Source organism: Carcharhinus amblyrhynchos, chromosome 9, assembly GCF_965287045.1.
Source record: "Carcharhinus amblyrhynchos chromosome 9, sCarAmb.v2.hapA, whole genome shotgun sequence".
Lineage (NCBI taxonomy): Eukaryota > Metazoa > Chordata > Chondrichthyes > Carcharhiniformes > Carcharhinidae > Carcharhinus > Carcharhinus amblyrhynchos.
Genome location: NC_137332.1, coordinates 83,641,332 through 83,659,042, shown reverse-complemented (window position 1 = coordinate 83,659,042; position 17,711 = coordinate 83,641,332). Strand labels below are relative to the sequence as shown.

At 44.1% G+C, this 17,711-nt stretch overlaps 1 protein-coding gene across 1 annotated transcript in view; it reads right to left on the bottom strand.

The window, feature by feature from the left end:
• Positions 1-245: 245 nt before the first annotated feature.
• The window catches only part of rgsl1 (regulator of G protein signaling like 1), a 93,074-nt gene continuing 75,608 nt past the window's right edge, over positions 246-17,711 (bottom strand). The window contains exons 15-18 of the mRNA XM_080196779.1: positions 10,189-10,282; positions 5,688-5,817; positions 1,691-1,871; positions 246-423 (exon numbers count right to left, since the gene is read on the bottom strand). Coding sequence (XP_080052905.1) covers positions 246-423; positions 1,691-1,871; positions 5,688-5,817; positions 10,189-10,282 — 583 coding nt within the window. The remainder of the gene's footprint in view (positions 424-1,690; positions 1,872-5,687; positions 5,818-10,188; positions 10,283-17,711) is intronic.

The following is a 17,711-nucleotide window of genomic DNA, read 5'->3' as shown; positions in this document are numbered from 1 at the left end:
AGAGAAAGGGTCAGGAATCACGAGATTGAAAACTATCTGATCAGAGTATCTGGATTTTGTGCAGTTCAGGGTCGGAACCACAAGTCTGTTATTCACAAACTGATGGTGTGGTCAGATTCACTGCTGATCTGAGTGTAAATCAGGCAGATCATGTCGACAAGCAGAGATCAGAAAACCATGAACTCCCCAGCGCAGTGAGATGCTCAACATACAAAGTTCAGTGACTAGGACAATAACAAGCAAGATTAGGAGATGGCTCTGCTGGACAGGCTGTGAGAGCTAACCCTGAGTCTCGGTAGTGTATCCGCTTGCAGGAACAGTCTGATGATCATTTCCACTTTGGCCCGAAGCAGTCCTTCGTATATCTCGTCGTGTAAGCCTATTTGAGCCATCAGTCTGGCAGCTTTTGACCGCCTCACATAACTGAAAGACAGGAGCATAACACACAATAACCATTGGTACAAACAACTCAGCACTGAGCACAGCTTTATGTTGTATCTAACCCCATGCTGTACCTGTCCTGGGAGTGTTTGATAGGGACAATGTAGAGGGAACATTACCCTCTTTCTATCCCATTATTGTACTTGTCCAGGAGTGTTTGAAGGGGACAGTGTAGAGGGAGTAATTACTCTTTATCTAACCCCGTGCTGTTCCTGTCCTGGGAATGTTTGATGGGGGCAGTGTAGAGGGACTTTGCTCTCTATCTGTCCCTGTGTTGTACCTGTCCTGCGAGTCTTTGATGGGATAGCATAGAGGAAGCTTTTCTCTCTGTCTATCCCTGTGCTGTACCTGTCCTACGAGTGTTTGATGGGGACAGTGTAGAAGGAGCTTTACTCTCTATCTGTCCCTGTGCTGTACCTGTCCTACGAGTGTTTGATGGGGACAGTGTAGAAGGAGCTTTACTCTCTATCTGTCCCTGTGCTGTACCTGTCCTGTGAGTGTTTGATGGGGATAGTGTAGAGGGAGCTTTACTCTGTATCTAACCCCGTGCTGTACCTATCCTGGGAGTGTTTGATGGGGACAGTGTAGAAGGAGCTTTACTCTCTATCTGTCCCTGTGCTGTACCTGTCCTGTGAGTGTTTGATGGGGACAGTGTAGAGGGAGCTTTACTCTGTATCTAACCCTGTGCTGTACCTGTCCTGGGAGTGTTTGATGGGGGACAGTGTAGAGGGAGCTTTACTCTGTATCTAACCCTGTGCTGTACCTGTCCTGGAAGTGTTTGACGGGGACAGTGTAGAAGAAGCTTTACTCTCTATCTAACCCTGCGCGGTACCTGTCTGGGAATGTTTGATGCGGGCAATGTAGAGGGAACTTTACTCTCTATCTATCCCTGTGCTGTACCTGTCCTGCGACTGTTTGACGGAGACAGTGTAGAGGGAGCTTTACTCTTTATCTAACCCCTTGCTGTTCCTGTCTGGGAATGTTTGATGGGGCAGTGTAGAGGGAGCTATGCTTTGCATCTAACCCTGTGCTGTACCTTTCTTGGGACACACACGCATGCATGCACACACAACCTCTCTCTGTCACATACACACACACACACACGTACACACACGCACACACATACGCAGCAAGTGGGTCAGCATCAACATGTAGGATTGATCTCTCCCCCTCACCCGGTGTGCGCTGTGACCAGCCAAGGTCACCCTGACCGGGCAGAGACATTATGCCCTATGCTGTGTGCACTTACTGCTCGATTTCAATGCAGAAATGCAGGTCATTGACCAGGTAGTTGATGATGACCGTTCGATTGAACATTGTTCGCTTTTTCAAATGGGATATGTCAGAATCATCTCCGTGTTCAAGCCCACGAAGCAGTAGTGAGTTGCCCTGAGTTGGATGTTGTGTTATCAAACGCGATGAGGTTATGTCTGGAAATAAAAGCAACTGAATTTAACATAATGGAAACTATCAAATCAGCTCGCTATAGAGTGAGTACCAATTGCATTCCCACCTGCAAGATTATTAACTGACCTCGAAGAGCTACTGTACATCTGACAGCCCAATCTTTCACTCTCTCTACTTATAACTGAGGACTTTGGATTGTCCCAAAGGAACCATGGCTCCAGTGATGATGGACGTCAGTTCAGAGACTGGAGAAGCTGGGACTGCTCCCATCGAGTCATAGAGCAAACAGCATGGAAAAAGGCCCTTCGGCCCATCCGGTTTGTGCCAACTGTGGTGTCCTCCCAGCTCGTCCCAACTGCCCACGTTTGGCCCTCTAATCCTTTCCCATCCACGCATTTATCCAAATGCTTTTTAAATGTTGCTATTATACCTCCCTCAACCACTTCCTCTGGCAGCTCATTTCCATGTACACACCACCCTCTGTGTGGAGAAATTGCCCCTCAGGTCCCTTTTAAATCTTTCCCCTCTCACCTTAAACCTCTCACCCTCTAGTTTTCAGTTCCCCTTTCCTGGCAAAAAGATTATGTGCATTTCTCCTATCTATGCCCCTCATGATTTTATGTACCCCAATAAGGTCACCCCTCATTCTCCTACATTCCAAGAAATAAAGTCCTAGCCTGGCCAAATGCTCCCTATAACTCAGGCCCACTCATCCTGGCAACAACTCTCTGTTTAAAAAAGGTAGCAGACAAAAGGCAGGGAATTATAGGCCGGTTAGCTTAACGTCCATAGTTGGAAAAATGCTAGAATCCGTCATCAAAGAAGAAATAGCGAGGCACCTAGAAAAGAATGGTTTGATCAAACAGACACAGCACAGATTCGTGAAGGGGAAGTTGGGTTTAACGAATTTATTGGATTTCTATGAAGATGTGACTAGTGCGGTGGACAGAGGGGAACCAGTGGATGTGGTGTTTTTAGATTTCCAGAAGGCGTTTGTTAAGGTTCCTCACAAAAGGTTGCTGCAGAAGGTTAGGGTGCACAGAGTTGGGGGTAAGGTGTTAGCATGGATAGAGGATTGGTTGTCTAACAGGAAGCAGAGAGTTGGAATCAATGGGTGCTTTTCTGGTTGGCAGTTGGTGACTAGTGGAGTGCCGCAGGGATCGGTGCTGGGGCCTCAACTGTTTACCATATACATAGGCGATCTGGAGGAGGGGGCTGAGTGTAGGGTAACGAAATTTGCTGATGACACGAAGATGAGTGGAAAAGCAAATTGCATGGAGGGTGTGGAAAGTCTGCAGAGAGATCTGGATAGGCTGAGCAAGTGGACGAGGACCTGGCGGATGGAGTATAACGTTAGCAAATGCAAGGTTATTCACTTTGGCAGAAATAATAGTAGGAGGGATTATTATTTAAAAGGCAAAAAGCTGCAGCATGCTACAGTGCAGAGGGACCTGGGGGTCCTTGTGCACAAATCGCAAAAACCCAGTCTGCAGGTGCAGCAGATGATCAGGAAGGCGAATGGAATATTGGCCTTTATAGCGAGGGGGTTAGAATATAAAAGCAGGGAGGTCTTGCTGCAACTGTGCAGGGCACTGGTGAGGCCGCAGCTGGAGTACTGTGTGCAGTTTTGGTTGCCGCACTTGCGCAAGGACATATTGGCCTTGGAGGGAGTACAGAGAAGGTTCACTAGGCTGATACCAGAAATGAGGGGGTTAGCTTGTAAAGAGAGATTGAATAGATTGGGCCTGTACTCATTAGAGTTTAGAAGGCTGAGGGGGATCTTATAGAGACTTACAAGGTAATGAAGGGGCTAGATAGGGTAGAGGTAGAGAGATGTTTTCCGCTTAGAACTCAAGGGCACAGCCTCAAAATAACGGGGATGCAGTTTAGAACGGAGTTGAGGGGGAGCTTCTTCACTTGAAGGGTGGCGAACCTCTGGAATTCTCTGCCCGTTGAAGTGGTGGAGGCTACCTCGTTGAATATATTTAAGTCACGGGTAGATAGATTTCTGATAGACAAGGGAATTAAGGGTTATGGGGAGAAAGCAGGAAAGTGGAACTGATCCACTTCAGATCAGCCATGATCTTATTGAATGGCGGGGCAGGCTCGAAGGGCTAGATGGTCTACTCCTGCTCCTATTTGTTATGTTTTAACCTCGTAAATGTTCTTTGCACTCTTTCCAGTTTATTAATGTCTTTCTTATAACAGAGTGATAAAACTGTGCATAATACTCCAAGTGCTGCCTCACCAACAACATATACAACTATAACATATTGCCCCAACTCCCATACTCAATGCCCTGACTGATGCCTCCTTGGACCAGAGAAAGTTAAAGGGAGATCCAATCGTGTTCAAAATCGTGGAGGGTTTTGATTCAGTAGTTAGGGAGAAACTTTCATTTTAAGAGGGCTGGTAACCAGATGACACTGTCCTAACCATTTTAATCACAGAAAATGGTTCATCCTCACAGTTCAAGAATGTTCTGGAAAAAAATTGACCTTTTGAAAAGGCACTGCCCTTTAAAGGGTTAATGCGAGGCCTCTGTGGAGCTGTCCTTAGAAGAAAAGGTAATTAACAATTTGAAAGAAGGTGGAAATCTCTCAACTCTGCTCATTTATTTACAAAGGGTCGCATGGTAGTTTGTAGCTTTGAAAACTTGTTAAAAACTGGTCAGCTTTTTGCTTTGGGGTAACCAAAAAGAATTGGCTGCTAGGGTAAAGCTGCAGACCCAGTCCAAAGCGAAAAGGGAATGGAAGTTCTTCCAAAGTCATTCCACATTATGAAATCACCTGGCTACAGGCCTTCCTCAAAGATTGCCTAAAAATAGTTTACACAAGAGTCACTGATTGTTTCACAAACTAAATATATTAATCGAACACCAATTCAAGCTTTTTCCCATGTATGTGTCTGCATCTGTGTGTGTAAGTGTGTCTGTGTGTGTGTTTGTGTGTGTGTGCATGTGTCTGAGTGCGTGAGTATGTGTGTGAGTGTGTGTGTGTGTGTGTGTCAGTGTGCATGAGTGTGTGCTTGCGCATGCATGTGTATGACAAATAGATTTTCACACCATTTGTTAATAAAATTTGCCTTTCTACTGGAACAAGTCTGGTTTGATAATAAACTAATAATGTTGCTTGTTATAGAAGAAAGCTGAGCATTGAATGGTCATTCTGAGATTTATAGGTAAAGCACAGGTTGGGTCTATAGGGAGCTGGAGAAATCATTTCAATCCATGTTCTGACCCATGGAGTAGTGGAACTGGAGTCAGACAGTGCATTCCTCTCAACCCCATCCAAACAACACAGAGATCAAAGAATTAGTCAAATAGCACAGTGCAGAGAGGAGGACAATTTCTCTGGCAGGCTGAGGTGACCATAAGGCAAGTGGAAGCAGATTCTTAGTAAATTTCAAACTGAATTAGACAATGAGTTGACAATGAGAAATGTATAAAACTACGGGAAAAGTAGATAAATGGGGGAATTTGGCCGAATGGCTTCCTTCTGTGCTGTAAGATTGATTGATCACTTTGTAAAGTGGTGATATATGTGTGGGTCATGATGTCCAAGACAAGAACCCAAAAAGGGCTGGCTGTCAACATTCAGATAGGTTTGAGGCAGTCAGTAGTAAAGTATTGCCTCCATTGGCCGGTTAATCACTATTGCGGGGGGGCCTCATGCCATTTGCAATCGTCAGGAGGAAGATGCAAGAAATGTTTTTGTACCGAGAAATTAAGAATGGGCAAGCACCAAGATGATGGACTGAAGGACCTTGCTCCTAGTTAATATTTAACCTGTGGGAGGAGGGCAGCTCCCCTTCAAAGACCTCGCTTTCAGTAAACTTACTCTGTTCGCTATTGTAGACTTCATCTCTCAGGAAATTGATGAAGAGAAGGCGGCGATGGGGGTTCCACATCATTCGTCGGAAAGTTACTATTGATTTGATCAGACTCTCCAACTCCTTCCAGGAGCGATTCTGAAAGCAGATCGAGAGGTCGGCATAGAACAGTCAGTCGTACACCTGGCTGTGTAACCACCAAATACTCCCCCCAACTCCTCCGCTCCTCTGCCCAACTCCCCCCACCCTCAAACACGCACTCCCCTCTGGCACAGGAAAACATTCCCTTCCCCCACTATACCTGATCATGGGACATATGCCATTCCTTTCTCTGACCTTTTCTCCTCCTCTGCATCGATCACCGGGAGAGGCAGATCAGGATAAGGACACTTAAACTCCAGGCATCGTAAACAATATTCAGGGTCCTGGGCTGCAGCACACTCTCCAACAGAAAGTTTGCTATGTCCCTTAAATACAGGGGGCCAGTAGACACTCACCTTCACCATTCAGACACACAAGAAGTCCCTGATTTCAAAACTCTCTCAAACTTTCCAGACTGGCAGTCTCATGCAAGCACTCACTGGGCAGAACTCCCAGTCCTTGGTCTCCTGTATTTTGTTAATTAGTGTCAGCCGAGGTTCTGCTCTATCCAAAGTCAGAGTTTATGGGTCAAAGGCCTCCTTCAGGGTCAGGTTATGCACAAAGTTTAATCTGACCCTCTTGCTTCAATGTTGAAGAGAAGCTAAGTGTCAGAGACGCTGTTTTGCGCATGAGGCATTAAAACACGGCCCTGTCTACCATCAAAGATCTCATGGTACGATTTTGAAAAACAGCAGGAGATGTCACTGAAAAGAAAGGCATGTTGCCAAAGATGTTCAGGTTAGGTGGAATGGCCATGCTAAATTACCCCTTAGTGTTGAAAGATGGACAGGTTAGGTGGAATGGCCATGCTAAATTACCCCTTAGTGTTGAAAGATGGACAGGTTAGGTGGAATGGCCATGCTAGATTTCATAGATAGAATAGAACATTACAGCGCAGAACAGGCCCTTCGGCCCACGATGTTGCGCCGACCAGTTTTTTTTAAAAAACACTGACCCACTAATCTAAACCAATCCCTTTTCATCCATAAACCTATCCACAGATCTCTTAAACGCCCCCAAACTAGGCGCATTTACAACGGCAGCAGGCAGGGCATTCTAATCCCTCACCACCCTCTGGGTAAAGAACCTACCCCTGACATCCGTCCTATAACTACCACCCCTTAATTTAAAGCCATGCCCCCTCATGCTAGCATTCTCCATCCGAGGAAAAAGGCTATCACTATCCACCCTATCTAAACCTCTAATCATCTTATATGTTTCAATAAGATCCCCTCTTAGCCTCCTTCTTTCCAGCGAAAACAACCCCAAATCCCTCAGTCTCTCCTCATATGACCTCCCCTCCATACCAGGCAACATCCTGGTAAACCTCCTCTGCACCCTCTCCAAAGCCTCCACGTCCTTCCTGTAATGTGGGGACCAGAACTGCACACAGTACTCCAAGTGCGGCTGCACCAGAGTTGTGTACAGTTGCAACATGACACTGCGACTCCTAAATTCAATCCCCCTACCAATAAACGCCAAGACACCGTATGCCTTCTTAACTACCTTATCTACTTGATTCCCAACTTTCAGGGATCTATGTACACATACACCTAGATCCCTCTGCTCCTCCACACTATTCAAAGTCCTCCCATTAGCCCTATACTGAACACATCTGTTACTCCTACCGAAATGAATTACCTCACACTTCTCCGCATTAAACTCCATCCGCCACCTCGCGGCCCAGCTCTGCAACCTGTCTAAGTCACCCTGCAAACTATGACACCCTTCCTCACAATCTACCACACCACCGACTTTGGTGTCATCAGCAAACTTACTAATCCACCCAACTATACCCTCATCCAGATCATTAATAAAAATTACAAACAGCAGTGGCCCCAAAACAGATCCCTGAGGCACACCGCTCGTAACCGAACTCCATGACGAATATTCACCATCAACCATCACCCTCTGTCTCCTATCTGTCAGCCAATTCCTGATCCAAGTACCTAGATTACCCCCAATCCCATACATCTGCATTTTCTGCAGAAGCCCACCATGGTGAACCTTATCAAACGCCTTACGAAAATCCATATATACCACATCAACTGCCTCACCCCCATCCACCTCTTTGGTCACTTTCTCAAAGAACTCAATAAGGTTAGTAAGGCACGACCTACCTGCTACAAAACCATGCTGACTATCTCTAATCAATTCATTACTCTCCAAATAACTATAAAACTCTCCAAATAACTATAAAAATTACCCCTTAGTGTTTAAAGATGCGCAGGTTAGGTGGAACGGCCATGCTAAATTATAATGTGGAGATGCCAGTGTTGGACTGGGGTAAATACAGTAAGAAGTCTCAACACCAGGTTAAAGTCCAACAGGTTTATTTGGTAGCACAAGCCACTAGCTCTCAGAGCACTGCCCCTTGATCAGGTAAGTGGGAGTTCTGTTCACAAACAGGGCATTTAAAGACACAAACTCAAAATAATGTTTGGAGTGCGAGTCTTTACAGGTAATCAAGTCTAAGAGGTACAGGCAATATGAGTGGAGAGAGGGTTAAGCACATGTTAAAGAGATGTCTCCAGTATTGTCTCCAGCCAGGACAGTTAGTGAGATTCTGCAAGCCCAGGCAAGTCATGGGGGTTACAGATAGTGTGACATGAACCCAAGATCCCAGTTGAGGACATCCTCATGTGTGCGGAACTTGGCTATCAGTCTCTGCTCAGAGACTCTGCGTTTTCGTGTGTCATGAAAGCCATCTTGGAGAATGCACCACTTCAGCAGTCACGGGCATTTGGCCTCTGATCTTTGGGTAAGCATTCTCCAAGGCACCCACGTGCTGTGTGGGTTGACCCACAATACCATTAAGAAAGTAATTCCAGGATTTTGACCTAGCGACTGTGAAGGAATAGCGATACATTTCCAAGTCAGGATGATGAGTGTCTTAGGGGGGAATTTGCAGGTGGTAGTGGTCTCATGTACCTGCTGCCCTTGTCCTTCTAAATGGAAGTGGTCATGGGTTTGGAAGGTGCTGTCTAAGAATCTTTGGTGAATTTCTGCAGTGTATCTCGTAGATGGTGCACACTGCTACTATAGAGCGTCGGTGGTGGAAGCAGTTGATGTGGTGCCTTAATATGCAAAAATGTACTGGTTCAGCGGATTAGCCATGTTATATTGCCGCTTAGTGTACAAAGATGTGCAGGATTGGCCATTGTAAAATGCATGAGGTTATTGGGATAGGGTAGAATGGAGGGCCTGGATGGGATGCTGGTTCAGAGAGAAAGGACAGACTAGCTGCTAAAACTTTCAAACTCAGAGAAACTCGGTGATGAGAAATCAGTTGGTTTACATATCGATAACAATGACCAAGTTGTATTCATTATAAGGGAGGCTTTCTTAACACAATGTGCGCACAAGAATCCAGCTGGATGTTATGCAGCTGTGATTCATGTGTTCCCACCAGAACAAGGGACAATGGGTAATATGCCACTGGTCAAACATATTTTTCTCACTCTTATTACTGGAAGTTAGTAGATAAATAGAAAGAACTACATGCTTGATGGTATTCCAATTAAGGAGCCATGCTGAAATTGTAATTGGACAACTATACTCAGATGTTATACATAATGTAATCCTGATTATTAATTGTGAATGGACATAGATAATTTTTAAACAAATTACACCTTTGATTGGTAGAACTTAATTGCTTGCAGTTGAGCTAAAGGATATAATTGCCATTTTAATCTTTGTTTGGGGATTCTGAGAGCCCCCAGTGGCCAGTAGGCTTCCTTTCTAGAGAATGAATAAAGATCTTGAACTCTGAGTGTCGCCTGGTCAATTATGAAGAGGTATAGTTGAATAACTGTGAAGCTCTTGCAACATGTGGAAGCTTTTCAGCTTACACTTAGTAAGACAAACACAAGAATACCAAATTTCAAACTACTGCAACAATTTATATCAATGGGATTGTTGATTGCTGATTGATTGGCAGTAAGGCTCGGATTGACGGAGGTGTTGCCATGGTGTAAACAACGGGGACTGTGGTTCTCAAGCTCTCAGGTAGTTTGAAACAGTCACAGGCCTCTTGTTTGTAGAGCAGTTGCTTGTGTATGAGTGTATGACACCTCTAGCAAGGGTAAAGCTTGACTGATTACCATAAATTGCTTGTTACTGTAGCTAAGAACAGGCGAGTTCTCTACTCAGCTAACATCACAAAAACAGATTGTCTGGTCATTGTCACAATGCTGTTTGTGGGAGCTTGCTGTGCGCAAATGTGCTGCCACATTTCATAGATTCAACAGTAACCACACTTCAAAAAGCGTTCATTGGCTCTATAGTGGTTTGGGAATATCTTGAGGTATTGAACAATTAGGATACAGGAATGCAGATACCAAATGGAGATTTTCACACGTGACTCACCGTCCGACTAATAAGCTGGATGGATCTCAGGGTTGGCACCGAGGTCGATGAGGAAGCAATCTCCTCTGGGTAAGTTTTCAGATACAAACCGAACCTGCGCCAAGGAGAGATAAAGAGGATAAGATATCCCCTCCAGGTCACCCAAAAATAATCCATCCCTGCCTCCACTCCACCACACTGTACACCCTCCAGGTAGTTTAGTCAATACCCCGCTATTGGTAGTGAATAATACCATGTCGAATGTCGCACAATGGACACCTTAATCGAAATCGATGTGTGTTATCTGTTCAGGGCCAAACCAGCAAGTCCGTTGGACTGCGACATCACACAATTTCCCCTCTCTCTCTGGTCTCAATATCCACCAGTTGGTTCTATTGTACTGTATATGACCATATGAGGCAAGAATAAACAGGCCCTGTATGTGCACTTGGCACTGAGTGTCCATACACGCACTTGGTGCTGAACGTCCTGTCCGTACACACACTTGGTGCTGAGAATCCTGTGTGTAGACGCGCTTGCTGCTGAGAATCCTACTCAACATGCATTTGGCGCCGAGCGCCCTGTACATACATGCACTTGATGCCAATTCCCATTCTAGTAAGCTAATTGTAGACATAGAACATAGAACATAGAACATAGAACATTACAGCGCAGAACAGGCCCTTCGGCCCACGATGTTGCGCCGACCAGTTACAAAAACAATGACCCACTAGCCTATACCAATCCCTTTTCGTCCATAAACCTATCCAGAGATCTCTTAAACGCCCCCAAACTAGACGCATTTACAACTGCAGCAGGCAGGGCATTCCAATCCCTCACCACCCGCTGGGTAAAGAACCTACCCCTGACATCCGTCCTGTAGCTACCCCCCCTTAATTTAAAGCCATGCCCCCTCGTGCTAGCTTTCTCCATCCGAGGAAAAAGGCTATCACTATCCACCCTATCTAAACCTCTAATCATCTTATATGTTTCAATAAGATCCCCTCTTAGCCGCCTTCTTTCCAACGAAAACAACCCTAAATCCCTCAGTCTCTCCTCATAGGACCTCCCCACCATACCAGGCAACATCCTAGTAAACCTCCTCTGCACCCTCTCCAACGCCTCCACATCCTTCTTGTAATGCGGGGACCAGAACTGCACACAGTACTCCAAGTGCGGCCGCACTAGAGTAGTGTACAGTTGCAACATTACACTGCGACTCCTAAATTCAATCCCCCTACCAATAAACGCCAAGACACCGTACGCCTTCTTAACAACCTTATCTACTTGATTCCCAACTTTCAGGGATCTATGTACACACACACCTAGATCCCTCTGTTCATCCACACTATTCAAAGTCCTCCCGTTAGCCCTATACTCGACACATCTGTTGTTCCTACCAAAGTGAATTACCTCACACTTCTCCGCATTAAATTCCATCCGCCACCTCTCGGCCCAGCTCTGCAACCTATCCAAGTCTCCCTGCAGACTATGACACCCTTCCTCACAATCTACCACACCTCCAACTTTGGTGTCATCAGCAAATTTACTAATCCACCCAACTATACCCTCATCCAGATCATTAATAAAAATTACAAACAACAGTGGCCCCAAAACAGATCCCTGAGGCACACCACTCGTAACTGTACTCCATGATGAATATTTACCATCCACCACCACCCTCTGTCTCCTATCTGATAGCCAATTCCTGATCCAACTTCCTAGATTACCCACAATCCCATACATCTGCATTTTCTGCAGAAGCCTACCATGGTGAACCTTATCGAACGCCTTACTAAAATCCATGTATACCACGTCAACTGCCTTGCCCCCATCCACCTCTTTGGTCACCTTCTCAAAAAACTCAATAAGGTTAGTAAGGCACGACCTACCCGCTACAAAACCATGCTGACTATTTCTAATCAATTCATTACACTCCAAATAACTATAAATCCTATCCCTAATAATTTTTTCTAAAACCTTGCCCACAACAGAAGTAAGACTCACCGGTCTATAATTCCCGGCAAAGTCTCTGTTCCCCTTCTTAAACAATGGGACAACATTCGCTATCCTCCAATCCTCCGGGACTACACCAGAGACCAATGACGACCTGAAGATCTGAGCCAGAGGCTCTGCAATCACCTCTCTAGCCTCCCAGAGAATCCTAGGGTAGATCCCATCCGGACCAGGGGACTTATCTATTTTCAGCCCCTCAAGAATTTCCAGCACATCCCCTTTATCAACCGTAATACTGTCTATTTTACACCCCTGCAACCCAATGTCCTCCTCAGCTATATTCATGTCCCCCTGCGTGAACACCGAAGAGAAATATTGGTTCAATACTTCTCCAATCTCCTCCGGTTCCACACACAACTTCCCCCTGCTGTCTGTAACTGGCCCTAATCTTGCCCTGACAGGGATTATTTTGTCAAGTGAAAGGGAGGGCCAGAGACAAGAAGTAAGTGAACGTGGCGAGGATCACGGAGGATGGCCATTTGGTAAAAGTTGATTGCTGGCCAAGAAGTCTAATAGTTACTGCAGAGATCCAAAGGGGAACTCAGTAGAAACACTTTTACCTAGAGTGATGAGAATATGAAACACACAATAAGGAGCGCATGTCATGAACACTGAGAATTGCTTACTTTTATCCTTTTCTCTGGCCCACCAGGCCAGAATTCCTCTAATATTCTTGTTGCCTTAGCCCTGATATTGCATGTTTCTCTGTTATCTCCGTTCCTGCAGGATCACTGAATTGTTACAGTGAAGGAGGTCACTTGCCAAAACTTGACTGTGATAGCTCAGGCTCCAGCCCCCCTCAATCTTAACTTCCACTAAACTGCTGATCACTGAATTTCCCCTCCTGGTCCCCAAGTTAGCCCATATTGCACAGGGTCCCCCCCTCTTCAGTTACTTTCCTAAGCCGTCATCACTGTCAACCTCTGTGCAAACAAGCCCACATTTGACCCCGTGTGTCATGGCAGCATTTGAAGTCTTATGTTTCCTTTTCTTCTGATTTCCAGTTTTCAATTCAGAAAGAATGTTCCATTTAAGTTTACAGTATAATTTTTCTTTCCATCACTCATAGGCACAGTTCCATTCTCAAGCCCGCTTTCCAAATTTAGATCTGGTAAACTTGCATTTTGATTCAAAATGGTTTTGTGTGTTAACATTTCATTTCTTCTCTTGTCAAAATCTCTTGTAGCTGTTTCAAGAGTGCAGTTAAGATGCTTGTGTTTATTCAGAATAGATCCAGCTCTTGCTTTGTTTGTTCTTTGAACAATTTGCGGTTTTTTCTGGTTTCTCCCACTTACATTTCAAACTTTTCAGCTCTGTTTGAGCCATGGCAATTACTTCCTCTCTCTGAAGATTCAAAATTTGTCCTAATCCTTTACCACTTCTGTACAAGTTCTGAACAACTCCAGTCCAGTTCTCAGTAGAGTTTGAATGAGTTTTGACAAACTGTTCATTTGCTTGTCTTCCAACTTTCGCATCTGCTTTCAATTTGACCGGGTTTATTATTGTCACATGTATTGATGTACAGTGAAAAGTATTGTTTCTTACACGCTGTACAAACAAAGCGTACCATTCATAGAGTTCATAGGGGAGTAAGAAAGGCAAAGGTGCAGAATGTAGTGTTACATAGCTAGGGTGTAGAGAAAGATCAACTCAATATAAGGTAGGTCCATTCAAAAGTCTGATAGCAGCAGGGAAGAAGCTGTTCTTGAGTCGGTTGGTATGGTATCGCTGACAAGTATTATTAGACCAGAGTCTCAGGTCATTGGCTCTGAGATCACTTGAAAGATCACCCCTTCTGGTTGATAATTTGGTACATTCTAATTTTCAGCTACTCCAGTTGTTTTATTCTTGTCCATTACTGACTTTGATACCTCAGTCATTTTACTTGGATCAGTTCTTTGCTCAACTCGATCTCTTTTCAACAAGTTTTTATTCAGAGGAACAACTTTCAAATTGCGATGCTCCATATCATCCATCCTCTTAATTGCCCCCGTTCTGCTTCCAAGATCAAAAATCTCATTGTCCTTCTCACAATGAAGTTGTAAAAATTTATTACTTTTGCTTTTTAATTCCACATTGAACCAATTGTTTTGATTTCCTGGAACCTCCTTTTCTCGTTCAAGGCATTTTCCGCGATACTTCATAAATACTTCTGAAGCTTGAAGTTCGCTGAGTTTTAATTGAAGATCATCCACTGTCTAGTTTGCTTTTCCAAGTTTATCCTTTAGAAAGTCCAAGTCTACAGTCAAATACTTCCCTTTCCCTGATGTTCTCATCAGTTCCCTTTTCTTCACTCACAAACTCCTCTTTCACATGTGAAAGTTAATTTTCTGTGTTAATCAAGTTTTCCTTCAATTGTTTGTTATTTATGGAACAATAGAACATTACAGCAGGCCTTTTGGCCCTTCTTGGCTGTGCTGAACCATTTTCCTGCCCACTGACCTGCACCTGGACGATATCCCTCCACACCCCTCTCATCCATGTACCTGTCCAAGTTGTTCTTAAATGTTAAAAGTGAGCCCACGTTTACCACTTCATCTGGCAGCTCATTCCACACTCCCACCACTCTCTGTGTGAAGAAGCACCTCCGAATATTCCCTTTAAACTTTTCCTTCACCCTTAATCCATGTCCTCTAGTTTTTTCTCCCCTAGCCGCAGTGGAAAAAGCCTGCTTGCATTCACTCTATCTACACCCATCATAAAATTATCCACCTTTATTAAATCTCCCCTCATCCTTCTACGCTGCAGGGAATAAAGTCCTAACTCAGTTTCTCAAGTCCCGATAACATCCTTATAAACCTTCTCTGCACTCTTTCAACCTTATTAATATCCTTCCTGTAACTAGGTGACCAAAACTGCATACAACACTCTAAATATGGCTCACCAATCTCTTAAGAACATAAGAACATAAGAAATAGGAGCAGGAGTAGGCCATCTAGCCCCTCGAGCCTGCCCCACCACTCAACAAGATCATGGCTGATCTGTCGTGTCTCAGTTCCACATTCCCGCCCTCTCCCCATAACCCTTAATCCCCTTGCCTATCAAAAACCTATCAACCCGCATCTTAAATATATTTAGCGAGGCAGTCTCCACCACTTCAACGGGCAGAGAATTCCAGAGATTCACCACCCTTTGAGTGAAGAAGTTCCTCCTCAACTCCATTCTAAACCGCCCCCCCTTATCTTATACAACCTCACCATAACATTCCAACTCTTACACTCAATACTTTGATTTATAAAGGCCAATGTACCAAAAGCACTCTTTACGACCCTACCTACCTATGACGCCACTTTTAGGGAATTATGTATCTGTATTCCCAGGTCCCTCTGTTCTACTGCACTCTTCAGTGTCCTACCATTTACCTTGTATGTTCTACCTTGGTTTGTCCTTCCAAAGTGCAATACCTCACACTTGTCTGCATTAAACTCCAGCTGCCATTTTTCAGCCCATTTTCCTAGCTGGTCAAAATCCCTCTGCAAGCTTTGAAAACCTTCCTCACTGTCCACTACACCTTCAGTTTTTGTATCATCAGCAAATTTGCTGATCCAATTTACCATATTATCATCCAGATCATTGATATAGATAATAAACAACATTGAACCTAGCTCTGATCCCTGTGGCACGCCACCAGTCACAGGCCTCCACTCAGAGAAGCAATCCTCCACTATCACTCACTGGCTTCTGCCATTGAGCCAGTGTCTAATCGAATTTACTACCTCCCCATGTATACCTAGCGACTGAACCTTCCTAATTAACCTCCCATGCGGCACCATGTCAAAGGCCTTACTGAAGTCCATGTAGACAACATCTGCTGCCTTCCCTTCATCCACTTTCCTGTTAATCACCTTGAAAAACTCTACTAGATTAGTTAAACATGACCTACCACGCACAAAGCCATGTTAACGCTCCCTAATAAGTCCCTGTCTATCCAAATATTTGTAGATCCTATCTCTTAGTACTCCTTCCAATAATTTACCTACTACTGACGTCAAGCTTACCGGCCTATAATTTCCCAGATTACTTTTTGAGCCTTTTTTAAACAACGGAACAACATGAGCTATCTTCCAATCATCCGGCACATCCCCCATGGATACCAACATTTTAAATATATCTGCCAAGGCCCCTACAATTTCAACACTGGTCTCCTTCAAGGTCCGAGGGAATACCCTGTCCGGTCCTGGGGATTTATCCACTCTGATTTGCCTCAAGACAACCAGCACCTTCTCCCCTTTAATCTGTAAAGGTTCCATGACCTCCCTTTTTCTTGCATTTCTAATTCTTTCATTTCTATTTGTATTTTAATTCATGCTATTGTAATTAAGCAAACATGAGGTGATTGTGATTTGTTTTGATATCTGAATGATGTAATCTTAATCAATAACTCTGAGTGGATAGAGATAATTGCTAAAAAGTAATGGGAATATGCTAATTACCTGTAATTGAATTTGAAACTATAATTGCTTGTGTATTTCTGAATTCTGCACTCTGGCTAGTTATAGACTATGGTCTGTGACCTTTCAGGGTCCAAGCCTTATCGACTGTGTAAAACAGCTGTTTAAGAGAAGTGTGTGATGGGTAAAGGGTAAAGCTGTGATTAATTAAAAGGCTGACATTAAACCCTGCAACATAGCTAATTCCATTTCCTCACTTTTTGAAGAGCTGGGTCTATCAGGCAACCCCTGCAATTCACTAGACTTTCAACAATCTCAGCTTTCCTTATCCGCGCAGCTAATCCTAATTCCTATTTATCTTCCAATTCAATTAATTGACTCTTGGTTACTTTCTTTAAACCCATCAGAGTTCTACCTCTTGGAAAGTTTTAGCAACCTCCAACATTCTAACCTATAAAATACATCTCAAAGTAACCCAAATTCCTTTTTCCCAATACCGCAATACCCTCCTTACTCTTTAAGAATTCACAGATCCCACCATTTGCTAATAAATCTCAAATCAAGTTTTACTGTGACAGGCATCACGGTGGCACAGCAGTTAGCACTGCTGCCTCACAGCGCCAGGAAACCAGGTTCGATTTCCGGTTTGGGTGACTGTGTGGAGTCTCTTCGTGTCTGTATGGGTTTCCTCTGGGTGCTCTGATTTCCTCCCATAGTCCAAAAGACATACTGGTTTGGTGCATTGGTTATGCTAAATTCTCCATCAGTATACATGAACAGGTGCCAGAGAATGGCGACTAGGGGATTTTCACAATAACTTAATTGCAATGACAATGTAAGCCTACTTATCACTCCATTAAATAAACTAAAAACTTCAAACTTTATTCAACATCCAGTAACTTAGTTTCCACGTTTCAAATTTTCAAAGCAGCATCAAATAACCCTTTCTCCGTGTTTTGAAATCCAGGACAAGCCCCCACTTTGGTTTCGGTCCCAGTTGTTGTTACACCTTGCATTAAGTTGACCTTTCTCTACACCCTAGCTATGACTGTAGCACTACCTTCTCATTCTCTCATTTCCTTCTCTATGAATGGTATGTTTTGTCTGTATAGGGCACAAGAAACAATATTTTTCAAT